Source organism: Harpia harpyja, chromosome 14 (assembly GCF_026419915.1).
Source record: "Harpia harpyja isolate bHarHar1 chromosome 14, bHarHar1 primary haplotype, whole genome shotgun sequence".
Classification (NCBI taxonomy): Eukaryota; Metazoa; Chordata; class Aves; order Accipitriformes; family Accipitridae; genus Harpia; species Harpia harpyja.
Window position 1 is genome coordinate 4,233,934 of NC_068953.1, and position 26,439 is coordinate 4,260,372.

Consider the following 26,439-nt stretch of genomic DNA (forward strand, 5'->3'; position numbering starts at 1 on the left):
CCTTTTTTTTTTTTGCATTGTTCTTACTCTTTCTGCTCAAAGGCACTTTTTCTGCTCTTTGCCACCTTCCTGTGCTTATCTTGCTTTCCAAATTCTCCTCCCTCTCATTGACTCACATCTTCCAAATTCTGCTGTCGCCCTGCCCAGCCCTTTCCATCTATTCTCTTCCAGCTTTGTCATCCTGATTGATGCTAGCTTGTGTAGTAAGTAACCTGTATCACATAGTAGCTCTGTGTGCTCCCATGCAGTGCTTTCCAGAGTATTCTGAAGGTATTCAGTAACATGGTGGCCATTTTCCAAAAAATTTTGAATATTCAATTAAAGAAACTCTATTCTTTCTGTAAATAGCCGAAGGAAATACTCTAATTTAAAACATGCTGTAGAGACATCACTATATTATCTTCACATATCTTGTTGCATATAAACTGTAGAGACAACATCTTCTTATCCATACCCATGTGTGATTTTGATTTTTCTCCCTTATACAGGTCTCTCTGGTCTGTCCTCACCACTGTCCAGAGGCATTGGCAATCTCCCATGTTACATCCCTCCTCCCATTCCATCCATCCTTCTTATTTATAAATGCCCCCTGTTGTTCCAGGGCTGGTGTGTATGTGTCTGCCTGTCTTCCCTCCTTGCCCCTTGCTGTGCTGGGCATTCCCTCCTGCCTCAGTAAGTCTGGGCACCTTCCACTACCCCATAGTCCCCACTTCTCCTTTGCCTATTAAGGAGAAGTAGAGACTCCATTTGTCTTTTCCGGGTTTTTGATCTTCAATAAAGAAATGCTGTTGTTACCCACCGACTACCAAAACAGTGCCCAAAAATTTTGAGTTACAAGGATGTGGTATCTAGAAGTTACCCCATTAAAATCTAATTTTGCTTGGCCAGTCTCATCTCATTGTAGCAGTTACTGTGTTCTTTACCTCTAGGCTCCATGGAGATTGCTCTGTAAAGGATCCAGTTCCACCTGTGTTGCCAAAATAATGGATACGTGACCATATTAAAAAAAAAAAAAAAAAATCATCAGTCTGAAAAGTGGTGGGAGATCAGAGAGAACATTTACATGCAATGTCTGCCTCTCCAGGCTTTAACGTTAAGATTTAGGGGGATATGCCTCTGCTGCTTAAAAAAGTGGGATTAATTTTTACTGTACAAAAATAACTCCCAAGGATTGTGGATTAATGTTCACAAGGAGCAGAAGTGAAGTGCAATGATGAGGTCTCTAGCAGTTCTTCAAACGTTCTGCAGAAAGAAACCAAATGGAAAATGAAACTAGCTAAAACGGTATTGATGAAATAGCACTCAGTCATACAAAGCGGGTTACAGAGGGTAAAGAAACCTTTCTCAGTTACCCTCTCTCCACCCTATTTACTGGCAACTATAGTAGTTCCTGCAGCCATCTCGGGCGTAATTACTATGGAAAGGTTATTTTTACAGTCCTCCCCATAAAACGATTGTAAAACACCATATGTGTTTGACTGTCTCTTTAAGACTTTGGCAAGTGTTTTGGCATACTTAGGTTCTACTCTGTTCTTGTAAGTGTTGCTTATTGCTATGGCAACACTAATCAATCATCATGCTAAAAATAGGCCCTTCGTTTTTCAAGAGGTTATCTGTAGTGAATTGAAAATGCAACTGCGGTCTGTGTTTTCCGTATGCTGCTTTCATTTCACTTTATTTTAATCTGGAAATACCCATGCTTATGTGTGGTGATTACTATTACAGACTCTAGCTATTTCACTGGTTACTGTCTTGAGCCTTACACCTCTCCTGGTTCTTCCAAAAGGAGTGCCAAATATAGAAAGTTTAAGAAAACATACAAACAAAAAATCCAGAATATTCTCCTTATTTGTTTTTAAGTGTCACAGGTGTACTGGATTATAACAAATTTTTAAGGAGTTTATAACACATCTAAAAAATCTGGAGGTGACAATAGAAAAGACGCCTCCTTTGAGAGCTTTACACAAAGAAACCTTATAATTGAAGACAGTAGGACTCTGAAGATTTTGTCCTATTATGTAGAATTTAAGTGTAATTTCAAGTTAAAGATTCAATTGGCCACTATGTTTTTTCAAAGAGGAACCTTGCATACTGTAGAGATAGTGAGATGGAAAACTGAAAACTGCCCTGTACATTCCTGCGTGTGCTCAGTGTATCGATCGGCTGCCAGGTTTGTGCTGGAAGAACACACACCCCCGGGGGAGGCAGAGCAGAAAGGGAGTGGTGCTTTGGAGAAAAAAAAAAAATTACTAAAGGGTTTATTACCTACCATTCACTCCCAAGTTTGATTCTGACTGTTGCATAACACTTTTAATCCCCAGCTAAGTAAATAAGCAGCCACTTAAGGAGGGGAGAAAAACCCAACAACTTCTTGCATGATGAATAATAGTCTTTTGAATGATGCATAAACAGTTTTCTGGTTCTGCCAGAGCCCTCTGCCAATTAGTCAGAGTGCAGCTGATGAATCATGAGAGACATTCTGTGAAATGTTCAGAAATTTGGACCCTGCTAAGTGTTTCTGGAAGCCAGTGAGACCCCCCATAGCTGCTAAAACAGTGGTTGTCCATCAGTTGAGTTTGAGAGATGTATTTGCAATGGAATACTTTTTGGTGAATTTTAGTTTTCATATGGGGTAAATTCATGTCACCATTTATAATCTCCAATTAGATTGTTATAGTCCTTGCCTTTATACTAAATACACAGGGAGGTTAACTTTTGATAGCTTTGTGCAAAATAAGACTTTCTGCTCTCTGATGAGGTGGCTTGAGGTAAATGGCACTTACAATTCTTCTTTTATAATACTTTGAAGATCCTTAGTCTTTTCATAATGTTTCTTTTTTGAAATACAAGATTAGAAGATCTCTTTCTTTTTTTAATTAGAGTTTAGATTCTGGGTCACAGGAAACAACTAGATTCAAGCAGTGGCTTGCTGAAGTGCTACAGGCAGCCTAATGTAGCCTTAAGTTCAGTATATGAAATGGCTGCATTTTCAAAGTATCATGATCTGACTCATTGCTGGTAAACTCTAGACAGTGATTGAAAATGGTGGGTATTTTTTAATTGCAAGGTAAAAAGGAAATCTGGCATTTGGCTTTATTCAAAATTTCCTCTGAAACTGTAGCCATGCATCAAATCATCAGCACAAAAGTTTTTTGTATTTTGCATTTTTGTCCTCCACTGTACCTGAAACTGTGACCTAAAGGCAACTATTATGATAAAGACAAATGGTTTTGAGTATTGAAAAATGTACTCCATCCAACAACTCCTGAATTTCTATAGTTAGATCATAAGTAAAGATACTTTAATCAGAACCAGGGATGAGGAACTGCTTTGGTAAGGGTGTTAGCTGTAAATGTGGAAGATGCTATACTGAAGTTCCTTCTGTCAATGGAGTTTTCAAACCTGACAATGGGACCATGAGAGCAGCACCAAGTCTTGTGGTGGACCTTGCTACTGCTTAAAAGAGCTGAGAGAACTGCACTGCCCAGAGCTGTTAAAGTCAGCATAGTCAGAGCAGTTTCCATAGCCGCTGAGGTTTCCGACAAACCACTGGACTCAGACTGTATAACTTAAAAGTTTGCAAACTCACAAAGCTCGGACCTAGATACTTGGTCTGCTCAAGCATTATAGTCTTGATGACCCTTCCACTAGTGATAGATCATTGATGTCATTCTGTTTTCTGTTTTTATCAATTACTAGATGTTATTTAAGGAGTGTTGATTTTGTGTAATTGTGTAGCAAAGCAAATTAAATTTTGGTCTTCAGATCAAGAGGGCAGATACTTAACACACACTAACATGTGAGTAAATCATGGCCTAGAGCAGCAACCTTGAAATATGCAGACACGATGCTAGTAAATTGTGTTTTCCTAACAACTGTTCTAAACAATTAGTATATCATAGATGGTATGGCATACATCTCTACTATTTTCAGTGAAAATGTTTCTAAAAGCTGTTGCTCAGACCTAAGCATTGAGTCCTCAGTAGTGCAGTACCAGTTACTGCAATTCAGTAAGCAGTACTAGTAACTGCTTATAAAATATTAAATGAAAGTCTCCTCTCATTTCCTCAAGGATGCTCTCCCACAGGATGCTCATATGCAGAGGTCTAGGTTGTTGTCAGCAAGAGCTCTGTACACCTGGACCGTGACCCCTGTAGTTATACATTTTTGTAAAATACGAGGCTGCTATGCACTAAATTTCTGATATCAATAACCCATGTTTTTAGCACCCTAGCACCTATGTAGTTATTTTCCAAATGCTCAAAAAACTGTGCAGTAGATGTCTGTCATTAGGTTATACACTTTTTTTTTAAATCTGCTTTTCATAATCCACCTCCAGTGGTAATTTACTTTTCAACCCTCCATGTTCTCCTGCAAACATGAAAAACAACTAGAATGTTGGTTTATGCCATTTGAATATGAATCCTCTGAGTGACATCAAACGTTGTTTTAGGACATGGTGGTATCCCTGTGTCTCCTGGGTCATTCCCTATTTTTTTGTAACATCACATTTACAACTTTCCTTACACCAGGAATATTTGATTGAAGAATTCTTTTAATCAAGCCCTTTTATTCATTTCTTCTTCCAGATAACATAAATGTAGTTCAAGGATGTTCATTCCAACTTTTGGTTAATTTTTGAGGTAAAAATTAGAACCTTATGGCAAACCTTGGCTTTTTTTTCCCTTCCCAAGTTCTCTCCCTGTAGTGCCTACTGTTTGCCAAGGCTTTTGCGTGCAGATGCCTTGGGGTGTCTGTCAGAATAGGGGGAACATACTGAGACACACAGTGAAACCTCAATTGAGAGAATATCTGGATTTTTTTGGTGTTAATCTGTGTTACAAGATCCCCAGTTCTGACAGACTGCTTATAAATATTGCATGTTTTCAGCTGGCACTTCCTGAGATGTATACATAGGAAATGTTTAATTGCCCATGAAATATAGGTAATAGGAGCTAGTAGACCTGTCATTGAACTTGCCCCATCCTGCACTCCACATACTGCTAATTTTTTTTTTTTTTAATTTTTTTTTTTTCCTCCCACATATTCACTCAATGAACAAGTTGCATAGCTGAGAGCTAGTCACAGTTTAGGTTGGACTGAAGCTCGTAAATGTGCTACTCCACAGAAATCTTTAATAAAAGGCAAAACATTTGGAAGATCTGAAGAGAAGCCTGTGTGGTCTGGGCATCTGCAGGAGCAACATGTAACATGGGAGTATTTCATTATGTTAATGGCAAGACAGTTTGACCAGAAGCCTTCCATGGCACCAGAATCTTACTTTGGCAAAACTTTCTCACTCATTTTTTCAACAAGGATTGATTCTAGATGTACTTATTGAATACTAGATATCCTATGATCAGAAGACGATTGAACAATGTCTTGTTGGGTGATATCCAAGGAATCAGGAATATATTTTCTGCAGTCTCAAAGGAGCTGGCTTCACATTTCAATTTTGTTGCACTACAGCTGGCCTTCTAAATCACCTCTTTTCTTAGTCATCAGCCCCTCCCTTAGAAGAACTCTGAATTTGATCAAGTCCAAACTTGGACCAACAGCAATGTGAACACTGAGGCATCATAATGTCCTCGTTGTATAATCTGTGTGTACAGCACATTAGTCATAGTCTTTACAAAGACACTTTGCCATAGGGTATTAGTGATGCATCATACAAGGAACTGGCACTTCAGTTTCACTGGCAGTTAATGCAAGAAAAGACTTGATGACTAGTAGTAAAGATGCTGATCCAGTATCCTTCAGAGTTTGTTAGCTACTCTATCTGCCTATCTGAAAAGCTGGTTTGAAAGAAGAACTGTAAAATGCTAAAGAAAGATATTTGAAATATTTTTTCAACTGGAATTATGTTGCCTGGTATTATAAATTCTAGTCTTGATAAGCCAACTAAATTAAGCAATCGACAGAAAAATAAATTTATTCCCATGTAAAATACAGAAATATCTTAAATAGAAAAATATTTGTGCATTCTTAATTTTATTGCATTATTATCTAAAGATTGATTTGGGTTTAGTATAAAAGAATTTCCACAGCAGCTCATAATCCATCTTAGTTTCATTAATAGGAAATTATGCTAAAATTCATTTTTTACTGAAAATTAGAAAAAACCCTCACGCATCAAAGCATTGTTGCCCGTTTGGTTAGCACCTGCAGCTAGTGAAGTGTCCTTGACTTATTGTATATGGGGGATAGACTAATCTATGATGAGGAATATCTGGTTGCTCTTGAGATCTTAGTGAAGTGAATTTACAGTAAGACATTCAGGACATTTGTACTCTTAAAAATAGCAAGCATGAAAACTATTGTATCTAGCTATTCCAGAGTACTTACAGTAATTTATTTATATCTTCATTATAATATTCAACTTTTAGCTAGAATCTCTACATCCCTTCAGAATCATAAAAACCTTTGCTGTTATGTTCTGTGTACATTTACTTTTTTTCCTTGAAGTAATCTGAAGAAAAATAAGAAAGATGATAACAAACAGGATGTACTGAATGTCAGCTGATGAAGCAAGGCATGTTTTTTATGTCAAACATTTTTCTTTTGTTGCAGTGTTCATTTTTGCCTAAATTCTCCATTCATATAGAGACAAAATACGAGGACAACAAAGGAAGCAATGACAGTGTAAGTATGATGGCTTTTGCAAAATTTGATCTAATCCTTTTAGTTAATCACGGTCTATGTCGGGGGGTTGTAGGTCTTTCAGTCTGGGAAAAAGGCCTAATCAGGCTTGTATCGTTGCACCTATGTGGGTGTCCTGTTCGTTAAGCTGCTTGTCAGCTTGCAGAGTTGTTACCTCTAAAGCACCATGAAATTAAAGATTCGTGTACATAACTTCCCTTCTGCATCTCACATTCTACTTGTTACTTCTCTAAACACAACATAATTTACATATGTGAATTTAGTCCTGATGAATATTTATGGAGACTAAAAAGATTACTTTTTTTTTTTTTTGGTGTAATTGTATTCTACTTTATCTGTTTCACATTATTCTTTGTGAGTAAAGGGGGTTGAATTCAAAGGAGCTGTTAGGAAGAAAGAACAGGAAACTAAACAATGGTCAGAGATGAGAGATCCTGGTAAACAACTTCAAGGGAACAATGGCTGGACTATTGAGGTGATGCTTTTGGCAATCACCAGAAGTTAAAAAGTTCTCAGAGTTAGGAGCTTAGAGATGAAAAGGATAATAATTAGCTATGCAAAGTCCTCTGTAGAGGAAGGGTGGGAGCGAGTAGTCAAGCAGCTGCTGATCAGGAGATGCTCAGGAATAGAAGGCAGGAGGTCAGTAGGACTTTGTTGCCCTGACAGGGAGCAAAGCAGAGTCATACAACTTGCAAGAAAAGAATAATGTTCAATAAAGCCAGGCATGTAAAGATTCAACCCTTGGATTAATACACAAATAGGTTTCCCCATACGGGCCACCAAAAAAGGACTCTGGTGGGCTGACCCTGGCTGGATGCCAGGTGCCCACCAAAGCTGCTCTATCGCTCCCCTCCTCCGCTGGACAGGGGAGAGAAAATATAACAAAAGGCTCGTGGGTCAAGATAAGGATAGGGAGAGATCACTCAGCAATTACTGTCACAGGCAAAACAGACTTGACTTGGGGAAAGAGTTTCATTTTTTACCAATCAAATCAGAGTAGGGTAATAAGAAATAAAACCAAATCTTAAAACACCTTCTCCCCACCCCTTCCTTCTTCCTGGGCACAGCTTCATTCCTGAATTCTCTACCTCCTTGCCCCCAGCAGCACAGGGGATGGGGAATGGGGGTTGGGGTCAGTTCCTCACACGTTGTCTCTGCCGCTCCTTCCTCCTCAGGGGGAGGACTCCTCACTCTTCCCTGCTCCAGCGTGGGGTCCCTCCCATGGGGACAGTCCTCCATGAACTTCTCCAATGTGAGTCCTTCCCACAGGCTGTGGTTCTTCCCAAACTGCTCCAGCGTGGGTCCCTTCCACGGGCTGCAGTCCTTCAGGCACAGACTGCTCCAGCGTGGGTCCCCCGCAGGGTCACCAGTCCTGCCAGCAAACCTGCTCCAGCGTGGGCTCCTCTCTCCACGGGTCCACAGATCCTGCCAGGAGTCTGCTCCAACGTGGGCTTCCCACAGGGTCACAGCCTCCTTCGGGCATCCCCCTGCTCTGGCGTGGGATCCCCCCCGGGCTGCAGGTGGAGATCTGCTCCACCGTGGACCACCCTGGGCTGCAGGGGGACAGCCTGCCTCACCATGGTCTTCCCCACGAGCTACAGGGGAATCTCTGCTCTGGTGCCTGGAGCAGCTCCTCCCCTCCTTCTGCACTGACCTGGGGGTCTGCAGGGTTGTTGCTCTCACATATTCTCATTTCTCTTTCCAGCTGCAGCTGCTGTTATGCAGGGACTTATCCCCCCCTTCTTAAATCTGTTATCCCAGAGGCGCTACCACCGTTGTTGATGGGCTCGGCCTTGGCCAGCAGCGGGTTCCTCCTGGAGCCGGCTGGCATTGGCTCTGTCGGACATGGGGGAAGCTTCTAGCAGCTTCTCACAGCAGCCACCCCTGTAGCCCCCCTGCTGCCAAAACCTTGCCATGCAAACCCAATACATATATGTTTCATTTTGGTACACTTTAAACAGTCATTTGCTGCGGACTTATGGGAAGAAGTTTCTTATAGGTGTGAAATACAGGTTAAAATGTCTGGAAACTTGATCTGTAATACAGAGACCTAATGAAGGAGTGTTTAAACTCATTCTTGAGAAAGAAGGCAGTAAAGCAGGTTTTTAAGGGGTCTGAGACACAAAGCCTTTCAGTTTCCAGGGGTGTCCCTCTAGCAGCCTTGTTAAGGTTGAAGTGTTCTGTTCTCCAGATGGGAGGTACATTTCCCTAACTGCCTTGAGCCTGCGTGTTAATAAAGCTGACAGCTGTTGCACTGCTTATGGCAGAATAATTACATGTAAAAGAACAAGGTATAATTTTGAATAGTGCTTTTGGCATACAGACACTTTCCCAATGGGAACATGACAGAGATCATCTATTAGCCACCAGATACCAATAACTTTCAGTCACTGCTAGTCTAAGCCAGATCAGTGAGAGAGGAAAACAAAGAAGTGTATTACAATACCAACTATATGAACATTATGTAATTTATGCACTCTTTAATGTTCACCTCTGCTTTTTGGCAGCACTTTAATTCAGAGCAAGCCCACACCTTTGGTTTAGGGAAGGTGCAGACTAGTCTTCTGGTACATTATAATGTCAGCAGTGAGAAGACATGTTCTGCACTGATGCCTAACAGAGGAAAAACTGAAGCTATTTAATCAGTGAATTTTCACTTTTTTAATGTGTGTCAGCTTTGTGGCTAAAATACTATGAATCAAGCCCTGAATAGTACCCAACCAGTGATTTTAAGGTGAAAGTAACATAGGTAGGATACTCAGATGATGCAAATCAAAGAATCTCTACTCTGCTTGAATCCAGATCTTCAAAAGTAATTTTTACCAGAGCGCCAGTGGGGTAATATTATATTACCTTTATATTGTGGTACCTGAGTCACAGACTAGGCAAGTATTTACCAAGATTAACAGTTTTAATTGACCCTTACTTGAACTGAGGAGGAGAAAGAGAAGCTGAACTAGAGGGCTGCACTCCAGTCCTAATTTCCATGATTTTGTAATTCTGAGAGCTATGCTATTGACTAGTGTGAACACAGTAAACCAGTGGAAGATCTACAGTTTTTGCTGTTGATCCAGTGACATTGATCTGGTGACACAGATGTGGCTGGTACAGCACTGAAATGCTGGAAGGTTAGTAAATACGGAGAGATGTGATTGAGCCAGTGGAGAGATTTCTGTTAAACCAAACAACTTGGAACTAGGACTAAGAGTTGATCTTGTTTCTATCACTCAATAGGTAGGCTTAAACCCCACTTAAGAAAATATGAAGTGTATTTCTCCTTCATATCAGACAAGTTTAGATTAAATTTCACTATGTTTGCTCAGTCAGAAAAGAGCAGGAAACATAGCATCTATTTCTATAGATTTCCATAGATACACTGTATTTTTTTCATTGCAACTGTCAAACTTGACTGATGAAGAAATAATTAATCCAAAAAATACTTCTGTAAATTTTGCAGTTGTAATACAAGGTGTACTGAATGAATATTAATATTACAGTAATGAGGGTAATAATACATGTCTGATTTTAACTCAACCATTTCTAAATACATTTTTTGAGATCATACAGGTTTTTTGAAATCTTTGAACCCTGATCTGTTCTTCATTTCCATGCTATCTAATAAAGTAGATTTTGATTGTGAAAAGCAATAATTAGATATGAGGGTACTAAAGCTAATTCTATTGATGAGCGGAAGAAAGCAATACAAATGTTCTGGGGTTCCTGTTGTCATTTAGCAGGCTAGTATGTTATTAGAATTATTTTATTTAACATGTTACATTGTCTGGTAAAATTCTACCTAATTACTTGTTGCAAAAGTCCTGATTTTTTCCTCCCAATTGTCATGATAGAAGAAACTAGTGAAAGATAGATACCTGCTTTGGAACTTGATTTTTCTATGTCTTAGACTTTGTCATCATTTTAACCTATTTTAAATGTGCTTAAAGCACTATTGTTCTGATTTGTTTAAGTTTGCACTTGATTTGCAGAAAAAATAGAAACATTGCCAGAAAGTACAATGGACAATAAAACCCTTTATTTAGATAAAATGTTGCATAGATGATAGTATTGCAGTACCATAAATCCATCTAGTTGTGATTTGTAGTGCTAAAGCGCAGCTGATTTTGCTGTATTGCATCTAGACGTTTGCATGGCAACTCTCTCCTTAGAAAAACAGAATCAGTGTTGGATGAGCATGTTAGTACATCAAATATTGTCACTGCTACCTTGCAGCTTTGTAGCTTCATTAGTAGTGTCAGAAACTAGACCAATGAGTCAGGCCATTCAGTGTTTCCTTTTACGGGTCTTTTAAGAAGTAAACTTGTTAGTTTAAAGAGAAATTTTATTTTTATTTTACTTTTAGAAATTCTATTTTGTAATTTAAAATAAAAATTAGAATGTTTTATAAAATGTAGATGATACTGTGGGTGGTATCTGTAGAGCATGTGAAAATACTGCTTCCCTATTGCATCTTTAGCTGCTTATAAGTCAAGGTTGCAGTGGGAACTGCTGGGAAGAGGGAAGTGCAGGTGCCTACACCAGAGAGCTTCAGTGAACACAGACAAGCTATAAAAGTGCATATTAATCACTCAGTGCACACTTTTTTTCCCCTAAGAAAAATGAGCAATTAGGGAATTTGAATATAGATACACAAAGTCTATGTTTTGAGTATTAAAACCACAAGTTAAATACAAGAAAATTCTTAAGGTTATCTAATTAATGAAATGGTCGGAAATCACAGGCAGGAGTGGTATAACTTATCGCTTGTTTGTGAATAAATGATTAGTCTGTGGTTTTCATGAGCAGACTTTGTTAACCTCTTTTTTTATTTGGACAGATATTATTTTCTTTTAAGAGTCTATTGATTGGTCAGTATTTATGTCACATAAGGCTAATTTTATTCTAAATGGTGTATTGCTCTCACTTTTCTCCCATCTCTGTTCTTACTCTTTCAGTGTACAGTACAGACACACGTTTTGGGTTTTTTTTATTTTAGTGGGAAATGTACCAACTTAGGCTTTCTGTTGATTACAAAGGATCCACCACACGGTTCTAGTAGATATTGTAATCAATGCGCAGTGATCTTATGTACTGCAGCTCCGTGTCTATTCTTGCATGCCACAGTCTAGTCCTGGTGAAAATTTCTAAAAAGCAGTCTGTAGCTTAAGGTAGAGGAAAGGTAGAGTGAAGGCACTGTTCAAGCAAATCACTGAATTACAGAGACGTTTCAATTTTCCTATTTGTTGCAGAAGGATCATTATGTTTGACTGGGTTTTGTTGGTTTGCTTTGTTTTTTAGTCACAAAATTAATTTCTGCTTATATTTGGGCAGTGAATTTTTGCTGTCTGATAGTGCCTGGGGAAAGTAAAAAAAGTGCAGCTTGTAAAAATGATCCAATAGTTGTCAATAATGGAAATTCACTGTATGTAACAGTGCCTTGCTCTTTGTAGCATAACATTTTGCTCTGGAAAACTCAATGGCTGGATCTTGATTATTAAAGAATAACATGCAAGATCTTAAAATAACTTATTCTTTCTTTTTGTTAAAGGGCCATGATATATATTAGCAAGAATAACATTATTGTCAAGGGTAATGAAGGTGCGGAGTCAAGATTTCAAGGCAGAGTTGTATTTCAAGATTGCAAAGTATGGGTATCATTGGGCAAATTTTTGTAAGTGTATGGCTCAGCAATGCTGATAAAGTCATAAGAGCTACAACATTAATTCTTTGTCAATCAAGAGAAAAATATATTATCAACGTGTTTCTTGCCTTTCAGAGATAGTATAGTGTTGAAAATGCATGTCTCAGAATGACCATTTGCCAAATGAAAACAAGAGGTAGTTCTATATTCCATATAGTTATAAATTAACACCAGTATCATTTGACACATTAATAGCTTGAGCACACTAAAACCAGCCAGCTAATAGCAGATATTATTTGATGTGCTACCTAAGTAAATTGCAGTGCCATCATTTAAAGTTAGAAAATCCTTTCTTGATGGTGAGTTCTAATTCTGCAGCCCTACAAGTGATGCTTCATCATGCTTTATCCTTAGTGTGTATTTCTGAAGTGTTGGTTGTGAAACATTTGACTAAAGTAAAATAAATTTTAGGTATGGCCAGCTAAGAAGAAAAGCCATTTCTAGTTTTGCTGGTTTTAGGGTGGTTTTTTCCCCTTATTTTTGTCTCCTATTCTAGTAACATAGAACTAGGTTGTAACAAACTTCAATATAGCATATGTAAATTAAATTTAAATTTGCTATTTAAGGAAACAGCCATGAAACACTCATTTCAGCTGAAATGGATTCAGCTGTGCCCTGGCTTAGCCTTACTGCACTACAGGATATCATCCTGTAAATTGTCTAAAGGATTGCTAGGCATCACTGCAAAACATGTCAAAATCAAAGCTAGGGTCACTTTTAGGGGTGATTTTATTTGCACCTGGACTTTTTCTGCATGATGGTCTTGAGTATCTGTTTGTCCCCTGTATAATTTGCAATGGAAAATCTTGATTTCGTGAAGCTTTCCCCCTCTAATAAGTCTCAAAAAATACAGGCAAACAAGTGGAGAGTTTAGCCTAAAATTCCTTCTGTGTGAAGAGCTCTCTTTTTGTTGAACATAACTACAAACAGTATGTCCCAAGCACATATGGCTATCACAGAACATAAGATAAGGCCCATACTGACAGAGAGTGTGAACAAGTATTGTGGTTGTGCCTCTACTTTTTGATTTTTCTAAATGAACTGCTGAAGTTAATTAGTAAATCTAGCACTTGAAATAGATGTGACTTAAAAAAAAACTAATCCCAGTAAATATTATTGATAGTCTAGTACGGTCTTGGAAGCATAGCTACTTCGACATAATTACATAAAAATACATTTCTCTGTTCAGAAAGTACAAATCTAAATGAGATATTTTATAAGAGATGGAATAATAGAGGAGTCGTGACATGGAGATAAAAGGAGCAGGGAGCAACGCTGCTGATAAATATGTAACTGCCTCTTCCACTCGGCAGCAGACAGTGATATTCCCATGCCGTTCAGTGAGCCGAATTTACTGCTCTCAGGGAGAGATTCAATCTTTTTCCATAAAAGAATTGCTCCCAATTATGTGTGTCCACATAAATAATTTTAGCCAGTGAACAGGTTTGAAATTGGTCAATTCCTGTAATCTTCGCCCAAGTAAATCTCAGAAGTAAATTAGTGGACTTTGGGGGTAACTGAGGTTGGAACGTGAGTTACTGAAAAGTTATACGCTGAATAAAACTCCATACATCAAGTTCTAAGTAGGTGTTCTTTTATTTTAGACCAAATTTTCCTTCAGAAAAATGAAAGTTAAAGTGGACCAGATGACACAGCCTGCTAAAGAATGCTGTAATAATAAATTGGATACTAGCCAGTAGTTCTGACGATGGCAATCTAAGGAGATCAGAATTTCAAGGTGGAGAGTAGGTTTTGTGCCAGAGTTTACCTTTTTTAATAGGAGAAAAAAAAAAAAAAAAGGATCATTCTTGCAGTCCTTACTGCAATTATACCTCTAACTTTCACATACTATGAAATCTAGATTTAAACCATCCTACGAATGATGGATACATATGTATTCTGCTCACAGAAAGCGCTCGTCATCATATAAATTGCTAAATACCTGCAAGTTACATAGCTAGACTACATTTCAGTGGTGGGAGAAAATACAGAGAAAACCCAAAAACTTCAGTGAAATATCAATATTTGAATTAAAAAAGAAGCATATATGTTGCATATATGCATTTAAGCTTGGGAGCTCTTCTAGCTGCGTACTGTATTTTTTCCATTTTCTTGAAGCTCGATGACAATGAGTGATCAATATAATGGTGAGAAAGGCAGAGATAAATTTAATTTCATTTCAAATTCTAATGTTTAAAGATATTTCTGTCATGCCATTCATGTCATAGCCTGCCTATCCCACTGAGATGTCATCTTGTGATATCCAGCTACTGCAAAGTTAAGATTTAAGTTCATAGGGATGCCTGTTGGCTTTGTTGGCAGGGCAGGGAATGGGGAGGCAGAGAGGGAAGAACAATGCTTTCAGGCATAGATGTTAACTCAAAGAAGGATTTAATGGAAGAGGAAATTTGATTTATGGGAGAAATTCTCATCTCAATAAATTACATTTACACATTGAACAATGTAGTCATTTTGGATTCAGTTTGTAGATAGGCACAGGTGTCTGATTACTTAGCATATGGAATAATAATCATGTTTGCTACCATATTACCCGCCTGTAATTAATTTAGGAGTGCTATGCTTTTTGGGGGAAAAAAAAATCTTTTAGCTCTTATCTGTTTCGTTTCTCTGCCTTAGCTGCATTTCTCAGCAGTGGCTGACTATCTGGATCTAACATAACAAGTAAGGAAAACATAGTGATCTTGTCTCACCCAAAGCCTTACAAGGGACGGAAAAAATAGCTTTCAGAAAAAAACACACCCATTTCCAAACTTGCTTGTTTATAGTGTTGAATTTTCTATATAGGTTGCCTTATCACTTTCATCTCTAGCAACTTGTCTTTATTTCTAAGTTGACCTGTTATTTAACTGTTTCTACAGGAAATTTTATGTCCTGTATGTATTAGTGTTTAAAATGCAAATTAGCTGCCTTCTGACCACAAACTCCTTGTATCTAGGCTGGTAAAAAACCCATTTTGTAGTAAAGACAGAGACGGACAACTTTCCAGATGGTAATCCCTTGAATACCTTCTTTGCTCTTGATAGAAAAAAACCATCACAAGAGAGAATCATATATTATGAAACAAAGCCAGGCCAAACAAGCACAGATTTGACCCTCAGAGTCTTAGTAGTACAGATGAGTGAGGAGTTTGCCAGTGTGAATGTACTTAATGGATTCAGCAGAGTCTGGCTTTATACTATTTACATCTAAACCAAGTTAGCTGTGGTGATTTTCCATAAAAGTTAAATTTTGGATTACATACATCTGAATGAGGTTGAAGCCAGCAACTTAGCCTGAAGATAGAAGAAAAAGAAGAATGGGAAAGGAGCTTGTAGAAAAAAGACATTAAATTTGTTGTTGGCTTACCATCATCTCATAACCTGACTTTCTGTTCTGGCTTTGGCTACAAGGCAAAGAGAAGTCACTAGCAAAGTATGTGCTAGGACATGTCATTGTAGGTCATGAGGAAAATGAAGGAAAGGTTTTTAAATATAGCTGCACTTATATTTCTGCAGTATCCTGTATATATAGTCTTTCTTTCCTGAGGTACTAGAATCATCTGCCAGGGTTTTTTTTGAAAATTTTCCCAAAAGAAACTATTGACAATTGTAAAGATGACCCAATTAAAACCTTTCTTCCACTTTTTGTCATTCTGTGGGTGAATTAGTCTAAATAATGATGAGGTTTCATTCCTCTTAGAAAGTGGAAATGTATGAATGTTTGTCTGTTGTAAAAAAGCTGTCACCACCACCACCACCCCCCCCAAAAAATCACAGCAAAAAAGGATGCTTCAGCCTGAATGTCTTTGTTTTCTATTTGATCATGTATTTCAATCTCAATTAATTACTTGGCTTCCAAATGTAAAGCCTGTCCCTTTCTTTCCAATATAATATTTAATATTCTGCCTTTCTACATCATCTCCTTAAGGATACAGATTGTTCTCACCATTCATTTTCTGCACATTTGCAAATACAGTTGCACAGATTGGGAGCCTTATGCTTCTTTTCGTGGCCTTTAATCTCTTCCTTTAAAACTTTTAAATTTCTCTAGTCTTTTTGATCACAAATGCAACAAACCCATCCTCCCTACAGGTTTTAAGACAATCCCAGATTATGTGGCTAGGAGAGGCAATAAGAGAATTAGAGCTAAGAAATCAGTCTTGTTCTCTAATGACTTCCTATTTTCTACTGCTGATAGAATGAGAAGATTAAATCTCTATCTGCAAATCTTGTGAGGACAATCTAAGAAGGGGAGAAGCATAAATGATTAGACAACGACTTCTGCCAGCAAAGGGAAGCGAGAATGTCATTCAACAAACTTTTGGAATGGAGGAAATGGTCAGAGATAGCCTAAGCGGCAAATAAGGCATAGTTGAAATGGTTGAAAAATTCCTCCTGGTTTTGACAGATTGGCAAAGGCATCTGTCATCCCCACTTCTATCAAAGCGTTTTAAGGAGAGAAGAAGAATTTAAAACTATATTACTTAGAGGTGCAATGTGTGGATCAAGCCTGTGACAGAGCAGGGCACATTTCTTCACATCAGATATTGGGTAACAGTCCCAATTTAGGTCCTTGCAAATGTGCAGAGATATGCATGTGCTTAAATTTATTAGGCTTGTATTTAAACCTTGTACTGATTCAGAGCCTCAGCTGACCTGATAATGTCCATTTAAGAGAAATCTCCATCATTTTATTTAAAGCTCAGAGATTATGGTGAAATGCATATTGTTCCAGAAATAGTTCAACTGATTTCATTGAGGGCCTGCTCTGTATATCTGAATTTGTTTAGGAAAAAAGCAAGTGAGGAAGCTTATAAAAAGTGACCTATATTATATACAGAAACCATAACAGTTGTTTAAAAAAATGTACCCCAATTCGAAGAAAGAGCACAACAGGAGAAGGACCTCTCAGCTCAAATCTGTTCAAATAATCAACATAATTTTTTGCAAAACAAGGATTGGAGAAGGAAAATAAGTACACAAATAAAAACAGACTGGAGTTTCCCTTTGTTCTGTTCTTCTGCAGTTGCAGACATATTAACATTTTATATCCAGTTCAGTAAGCATTCAGTGTTGCCTGTTTTATTCCAGTACTGTTAACTACCAAGACAAGTTAAAACTGTAGAGTCAAACTTCAGCTTTTCATTTATTTGAATTATGATTTCCTGAGCAATGTTGTCCTTATCAGCTGGTATACTTGTTCATTGTAGTCCCTTGCTCACTTTGAATGCTTTAAATGGGCAGCCACATTTCTTTCAGAAATAATAAAGTAGCATTCTTGTTACTGAATAGTTGCTGGCATTTTGTATTTTTAAGTGTTCCTCTAGGATGAAATGAAATGAAATGAAATTAACAGAGCATTCACTACATTTATTTAAAAAAAAAAAAGAAAACAAAAATATTTATGCTTTCTGGAAACCTTAGCTATAGAACATTGTGCCCCAAAGGAAAAAACACATCGTTAGCTTGTTATTGATCTTGACAGTGTATGCACAACTTCCCTGAATTTTGTGGGACTAATTCATGATAGCCTTTTAACTAGTCACTATTTCCAAGTCCCAGAATCATGAGTAGAAATTTATTGCAGACATAGCATAAGCCACATGGGTCACTAAGATGCCTAAATAATTAAATTATGGACACAGAAGTATACTACACTGCAGATGCAAATGACCTGCATTTTCAAAATATACCCATCATTTGCCTTGCATAGAACAAAAGACTTGGTATTCAAAACCAGGTCCTAAAGGATTAAAATGAAAATAAGCTCTATGTGTGCACAGATGGATAGTGGAAGTTTCCAGCTTCCACTGAGGGCGGTTCAACCAAAATTTTGATTCTCGGTATAACAGCAACTTAGCCTCACTAGTTCACACAAAACACCTGCATTTCATTATTGTCCCTAGAGTGAAAAGGCTGGAAACACCCAAAGTCCAGAAAGTCAGGTTTTTTACACAGTGATGGAATCTAGTTCAAAGATTAGAGAACACAATAAAACCAATCCTAGTTATTGACTTTACCGTTTGTGACTGAAGTCTCTATTCCAAAAAGTGCAAGAAAGAACAGCGGGGTGAGCAGTTAGTACTGAAAACAATGTGTTGTATTTAACAGTCCACTGTCTCTTGATCTGACATAGTGGATTGTTCCCCAAAAAAGTCTGTGGCGTAATTCATTCAAACTGTTGTTAATCTTGCTTAGGAATACCTTGCTCATATATGATTTTGAGAACACCCATTTTCTTCCCTTTGATGTCTGTAGTAGGCTAGAGAATGTGACTGTGTCCCTGCAAAAACTTCAGTATCTTACATCAGAAGCTGTTCAGGCGCAAGCCTGAAATACATTATGTTGCACGAGTCATTGAAAACACTTGTAACCATTATTCCAGGGGGATTTTGTAAGGGTGTTGTTCTGTTACAGTGTTGAATTTCTTTGACTCTTGCAGATTTTTGACAAAGAAGCGAAAGATTTGGAGCGAGAAGTCTGCTTTATTGATATTGCCAGCGATGAAATTCCTGAGCGCTATTACAAAGAATCAGAGGTAAGAGACAACTTGATTGTGAAATGGTGAAGAAGGGTATGTAAAAGGCCGCAGGAAAGCCTCGATAGGAATCAAAACAATCTTATTTTGGTACGAAATCTTGCTGGTCAGTAGTATTTAAAAAGCTTTCGATTAGAGGGGAAGCAGATAGCAACATCTCTGTCTAGATTGTCTGACACTTTCTTTTGCAGATGATTCCTCCAACCTTTTGAAATGCTTTCATACCCTTATCAGAATATATCCTGTACCAGACCTTTGATATTCAGCTGAATTCGTTCAAAGCAGAAAAGGACTTTTCTTTGAATCATGAAGCTCAGTTAAGTGTTTCCAGGTCTGAGCAGTTTTAAACATTACTGTTGTCCTTATTTGCATCCCACCCCAATTAATAAGTCATGCAAAGTGCCTAAGCCCAGGCAAAGGACAGATATGCTGCAGCGAGAATAGGGTTGATGCACAGTTGCTCGGGGGCAACCATGACACAAGACCAAGAGGGACTGAAGTATGCTACATACTGCAGTAAATCTGCCAAAAACCATCAATGGCAGGAGACACATTCACTCTCTTAAAATTCCCTTGGAAATTGCTCCCATGTATATTTGATAGTGCACATCTCTGAAGAGCATGTTTCTTTTAGGTCAATGCAATTCACTGTTTGGAAATCAGCAGCCACCATGCAAATGAAGATAAGGTCTCAATGTTTTAACCTCAGACTTGAAAAATGATGGTTCATAACAAGTAGCTAGAGAGGAACGATCAAATCTATGCTTGCATTTAATTTTGGAGATATGGTTTGCCTCTGGAGCCAAGTATATATTCATAGCTGGCAATGAGTATGGCAGCTGTTTGACTATACAAAACGAGACTACATAATCATTTTTAGGATAGAAAATGAAGACTTGCCAATGAATATATTTCTATACCATAGGAGACGTGATTTTTCAGACTAAAAAAGTCAGGTACTTGTTATGTTCCATTTATAGATCCTATTTCACATTTTATGTACGGATCATAAAACAAAATTGGGTATATAGTAGAATGAAAGGTAATTTTATTAGTTTCTTTAGATAATGAAATCCATCTGTTTCATACCAAAAATTACATAACACCTCATGAAACAGCTTATTGGTCCCATCATCTTATCTGAATTCCACAGTCTTCTGGTTCCATTTAGGAATGACTGCTGCTATTGAAGGGGTCAGCATTTGACTGTGTTTTCAGAAATCACGTAACATTTTTCATCTCAGTGTGTGCACTTCCAGTAATTGTAAACATGAAGGTAACATCTAGCTTTTCAGCTTTCCGTCCCATTTTTAATAGCCAACTATTAAGCATAATTTCCATGTGATTAATCGTATGATATAGAAAACCAGCCTCATGTTATGTGAGAAGATAATTTCAGGGTCTTTGTGTTGTTATTTCAAAGACAAATCTAGAGACCTGATTCCAAGCAAAATGGAATTTTATATGGGTTTAAACAACAAAAATAGCCCAGCATCTGTTGTTTTTTCTGTACTGATGGATGATTTGTATGTTGGCTACCAAATTCTGTTTCAGAATTCATACAAAATAGAGAGAACACCTTAGCATTTAACTGTGCACATACTGTAATTGATATTGAATAAATAATAGTCAAATTCACTATTTTCCAAAGTTTACAAACTATTGGGTTTTTAAGCTACTGCATGAACATGAAGCCAAATTCCCATTTCTGATGAGGCCTCTTACGTAATTTAGGGACTATAAAAACAGTTTAAATGTTTGTAACTGTAATTTCTGTCTGTTTTCAGTCAGAACAGCATAAAAAAGTAACTATGTAAATGAGAAACGATCTGTGTTTTCCAAATAACAGTTTCAGAGATAACTGAAAACCATTTACTGTAAGCTTTAGATAGGTATTTTAGTTACACTAATAACAACAATTTGGCTGCTTTTAGATCATTTAATCTGAATTGATACTAAGTTTAAAGATTAAAAGTGAAGTACAATCCTCAGGATTTAAGAATTAGATCCCATGGGATAAGTGTTCTGACTCCCATCCAGAAAGTCCAATGAGAATGATTTTTAACTTCAGGCATGTTAGTAATCTCTTCATTTCAATGGATCTTTCACATGCTTAAAATTAAGCAGGTTCTGTATCAGGGTCAGCATACTTAGCAGCTTCTAGAAATGATCTTTAAATTTCTTTTATATCCGGACAAAAGTGCATCCCTCTTCAATTAAAAATATACTTCAGTTTTTAACAGCAAATTTCATTATTTAGTTGTATTACTGTATATTAGAGAGGTAACTTAAATAATGTAAACCTTTTACACACTACTTCAACTGCTTGCTCTTTGTTAGTGCTTATGAGCCTGCTTGTAGATGGACGATTTCTGATATGATCAGACAGCACTAATTCCATAGTTGCTATTAAGCTAGTATTTGTGTTCTCCATTATTTTTAGCTTTAAAGTGCTCAGTTATCCTTCATAAACTGTTTGGGTCAATATCTTAAGTTTTTCAGAGCCCTCTGTATGAAAAGACCCTTTCTACAATATGACTGCAACCTTTCTTTGAATTAGTGCATCAGATAACTCACTGATTATAACAGAATGAACCACAGCAGCTTTAGTGTTGTTTTTCTCATTTATATAAACAGAAGATATGGTTGTGTATGTATTACACCAGTATCATCAATAGAGGTAATAATATTACAGTTACCACAGGAGGGTTCAGGAGATATCCAAGGGACCCACAGCATCAGGCTCAGTACAAACAAGTGAAGCAACTGTTCTCTGCTTCCTAGCACCTATGATCTAAAAAATTATTTTTCAGTTGCCCTGACATGAATCTTATAAAAAGATCTATATTCTTCCTTCCATTGTAACTTACATAATAATGATTCACACATAAAAAGACAAAATGTATAAAACATCTTCATATGTATAATATTTGATTTGAATTGCATAGCTCATTTTGACTTGTGCTGGTACTGATGAGAGAGGAAAAGCGTTCCATGAAAATGTCATGACAGTTGAAGGGAAAGTGATTGAATTCAACTTCGTGTATATCTGCTTTTTCTCTCCTTCTAAATATCAACTAAAATTGAAAAGTAAAAAATACAGTTAGCTGGAGGCTTATGGATAGCTGTTGTTACATTGAGGAACACTTTAAAGGAACCTCTGCCAATAATACTGAGTGATCTCTTGACCAGAATCATCCAAGTGATTTGAATTCCCTTAAGAATAGAGGGCTTATCTGTCAGTGTATGCACAAAAGGACTTAAATCACCAAGTAAACAGTGAATCAGAAGACAGTTGTTAGCTATTACAAACACATACACAGAGTCCAATTCTGTCTTCCATGGAGGTATACTGATTTCTGCTGTCAAAAGATTTGCCCTTGTAGAAGACTGGAGGAGGTATAACTGCAGCAATTCTGGGTATTCCAAAGCAGATGACTTAAAATTAACTTAATGACCATCTACAAACTTCATTGTGAAGTAGCCACCAGAATACTTAGCAGTGCTGCCACATCTTATATAAAGCTTTTTTTTTTTTTTTTTACAAGCATGGCCCTAAAAATCTTTAAACCTGTAAGAAGTTTAAATGTGAGGTTCCAAATTGAGAAAGCTTGAATCTAGATCCAAGCTAACAGGTTTGCCTGTTATTCTGTAAGGATTCACATATGTTTCCAAATCTGAATGTACATGGTACATTGAATACAAATTTTTTACTTCTGTATAAAGAATGTACAAGCCTACAGGTAAGAGTAGTTGTACGTTCTGTAAAGTAATTTCCTTGTGACTTTACCGTCAATGAATATGTATCACCAGCCATCACGTATTCCCAATATAGACATATATATTTATCTGGATTGTAGAAAAGAATAAAACTGAGCTATGCTGAAGAGTGAGGGCCTCAAGTGAATCATTCACTGAAATGAAACATTTACTGTAGATGTGAGCTACTGAGCAAAATGTTCTTTGTGAACATATTCAAGTTCTCAAAATTTAACAGTGTTTCATTTCCTGTTTATAACAAAGCAGTTTAGAGTTGGACAAATGGAATAAACTTTTAAGTTACCTCCAAACAGAAAGATTTCATGCAGCTGCTGCAGTTTTCATCTTCAATTGCTGGCTTCTTTCACTTTAACACAGCTGCACTGTAATAGGTCCAGCTTACTACTGTCCAGGTGCTTTCAGAATAACAAAAACTCTATCACGTTACAGAGCCAGAAAATTATGGTAGTTGAAATAATACAGCTGGCTCAGCCCCCACAGTGAATGTGTGCAACATGTCAGTACAGTAGTTCAGTACAGGGCATGGCAAAAACAGATGAAAACTTCCTTTTCCTTACTAACTTCACTTGTGAGCTTACATAAAGGCTGGCTGGTTTATCATATTTTAACACCTCAGAACTGTCCCAATATTTACAATTCTTACGTATTTAGCTGGCTCTTCCAGAAAATACATTTTAATGGAAATTCAAAGGGACAAAAAAAGATGTCTTTAAAAAATTACTCCACATAAACGTCTATAGTAGCATCTTTACATCAACAAATCTTTCCAGAGCCCTAGCTATATAGGCTGAAATCCAAAACCTAGCAACTACAGCTGATGGTGAAATGCCAGACCACATATATTAAAACCATGAAGGATTGGTTCTGAAATTTAAGATCAAACAAAATGGTCTTCAGCTTAAAGGGGAAAAAAATTGACTACACTTCAAAAGCACGGTGGTGGAATATATTGCAATAGGAGTCTGAAAAAATGAATCCATGCATTAAAAGGAAGGAAGGAAGAATCTGTTTCTGGGACATCTGGGTACCTTCCAGTAAGAGAATAGAATGCATGGCATAAGCACAATGCACTTTCACCTCTGGAGAGCATATTCAGCTTGGGGATCTTTTTCCATGCTAAAATGACCATACAAGCAGCAAGTAATTTTTGAGACAGATCGGTGACAAGGCTAACAAGATGTTCCATGCAGGCTTCCAGCATACAGACAAAGGAGGTGTTGCCAGCTGCAGAATAGTATGGCATCTTCAAATCACGCCTGATACCACAGCAAAGCTAAGGGAAAGCATGTCCATTCAGATTTGGAAGTTTTCTGTAAACAATGAATTGATTTCATTATTTAAGTAAAAAATAACATTTCAGAATTAAATATGAAAAGGCATTGCAACAACCCAGTGCTATATTGTCAACACGTTGGTGCTTGCCTCCTGGAAAGGGGGTTATAATTCCACATCTGATGCCCATGATGTCTGCAATCCATGAGGAAGGTTAAGTAAATAAATGCTAAATAATGGAATCTCCAACAATAAGCATGTTAACCCAGGACCCGCCAGACGTGGCGTAAATGAGTAACACTGGGAGAATGCTATGTTAGAAACCATATCCATCACACTGTGGCTTTTATTTTATTTTATTTTATTGTAATTTTACATTTTATTCTCAAATAAGCCCAGCTCGTGGGTAATGATGTTTATGCTATGTTAGCAGAAGTGCTATTTTTAAATCACTCTGCACCTGGCAATAATGTATTGCAAATACAGGGTAGGTTTTGCTCTTCTCTAGCAAAAGGATTTGCCAGATGGGCTTTCCTAATAAATTGTGTCTGATAAAAGGAGGAGAAGGTTATTTAAACAAAAAGATTTTAGCTATGCCATTACATTTAAAACAGATTGAGGATTTTGCCAGTAGATAAATTAAGGGGAAAATAGTGAATAGACACAGTATTCTTTGGATTATGGCTTCTCTAGAAAGGAAGGCATGGGTGGCTAAAAGCAAAAATAAGGCACACACAAAATTAATGGTGTAAATAATAACCTAAAAATGGGGTCAGACCAAAGATCAGCTTGCCCAGTTTTTAGTCACTGACAGAAGTGTTTCAAACACATGAGCCACAATTCCTGCCTAGAGCAAGCTTCTTCACTCTAGCCTGGTGCCTCTGGTATGTTTTGCAAATTGCCATACCTTTCACAGGAGGAGTAAGGAACGGCCATGATCGGTACAGGCAGGTGCTCAGCGCTTCCTCCTGGGACCTGGAGAGATGTGAGCATGGCACATGAGTCTAATTTGTTCTATCTGACTAACCTAATCAGTGAGCTACAGCATGAAAGCCAGGAGGAGCAGCAGTGCTGTGTACCAATATTATTTCTACTTGCATTTAATAGAAAATTATCATCCCTGCTTAATTTTTTTTTTTTTTCAGAAGGACCTTATATGCCTAATTGCAGAAAGGATTCCAGGCTGTGAATCTTAATCTGGCAATTTGAAGCCATGAGTTAGGCACATAAAATAATTCTAGGTTGTGGGTTTCATGTCAAATTTCTCATTGATTTCAGTGGGCTTTGGATCAGTCCTGGTCGCACCAAAGGTCCTTCTGGCGTGGTGTGCTCCCTGTGGCTGTGGCCAATAGCAGACCTACGAAAGGTGTAAATATATGCAAAATATAGAGATAAACATAGAGATTCTTCCCCTAAATACTTCCTCTTATGAACCACAGCACAAGCAATTGCTGAGCCAGAATTTGTGTCTTTCTAAAATAGTCCAAGACCTTTTTAAACACCTACTTTTTTAGCATCCAGGTAAAAAGCCCAGTGATGTTAGTTTTACTTACGATAACAACTCACCTCTGTAAAACACTCATGCCGTTTGAATTAATGGCCAGAGACTAAACTGTCAAGTTCACTTTGCATAATGTTGCTGTGTATCTTACATCCCACTACTCAGCTTACAGGCAATCTTTGAGTTTTAGCTCACTTGAGCAAGCACTCAGTAAAATCTTTAACAACTTGATCTTTCATACAGCAGTCTGGAAATCTATTCCTCTGAATTCTTTCTGTTTCCTGGCTTCCATTCATTGGTCTACAGTTTTATAGTATCAATATGTTAATGTTTCCAGAAAGGCAGGAATTTCCATAAAAGCTATTAGGTATATAAGTTGCCCATACTGTCCATCATTGCCTGGCTCTTTGCTTGAAACTGTCCAGCCAATTTGTGACTAAACATCATGTCCTTCAAGAAAGATGCCATCTCTGGGCACTGTTAAAGGAATTTGCAGCTAAAAGTGATGTCACAGATGAATTGCATTGCAGGAGGTAGATTATTTGTGGGCCACCAATTTAAGAATTATTTCCACTGTGAATCCCCTTGCCTGTTGTGTTAACTTCACAAAAACAAAACAAAGCAAAACACTGCTTTCACAGCATCCAGAGGGTTCTTGCAGTTTGAACAAGACACAAGTTTTATGCATGACTGAGCAGTCATGCAGGGTAGCAGTTCATTATTTAATTTTTATTTATAAATTCTGAATACTTGATACTGACTCAAATTCATTACATTAAATCCCTTTGGACTGCATTGAAGTTATTCCATTATAGATCTGGTTATCGCTGAGGAGATATAAAGTATAACTCTCAGTATTATTAAAGTGCGTATCTGAAATGCTTAATTAAGACAATGGCTCCATCACACTAGCACCTTATGTGTATGTAAGAAACAGCAGACCCTTCCTTGCTTGAAACTATTTTCCTTTGTAATTATTTCCTTATTCATG

At 37.5% G+C, this 26,439-nt stretch overlaps 1 protein-coding gene across 4 annotated transcripts in view; it reads left to right on the plus strand.

Moving 5' to 3' along the window:
* The window catches only part of PITPNC1 (phosphatidylinositol transfer protein cytoplasmic 1), a 95,042-nt gene that overhangs the window by 54,341 nt on the left and 14,262 nt on the right, over window positions 1–26,439 (plus strand). For 3 of the 4 annotated variants that reach the window (XM_052808561.1, XM_052808559.1, XM_052808557.1), the window contains 2 exons: window positions 6,571–6,642; window positions 18,800–18,895. In XM_052808561.1, the coding sequence (XP_052664521.1) occupies window positions 6,571–6,642; window positions 18,800–18,895 (168 nt within the window). Of the gene's footprint in view, window positions 1–508; window positions 673–6,570; window positions 6,643–18,799; window positions 18,896–26,439 lie in introns of those variants that run through there. The other variant, XM_052808558.1, reaches the window with a different exon arrangement.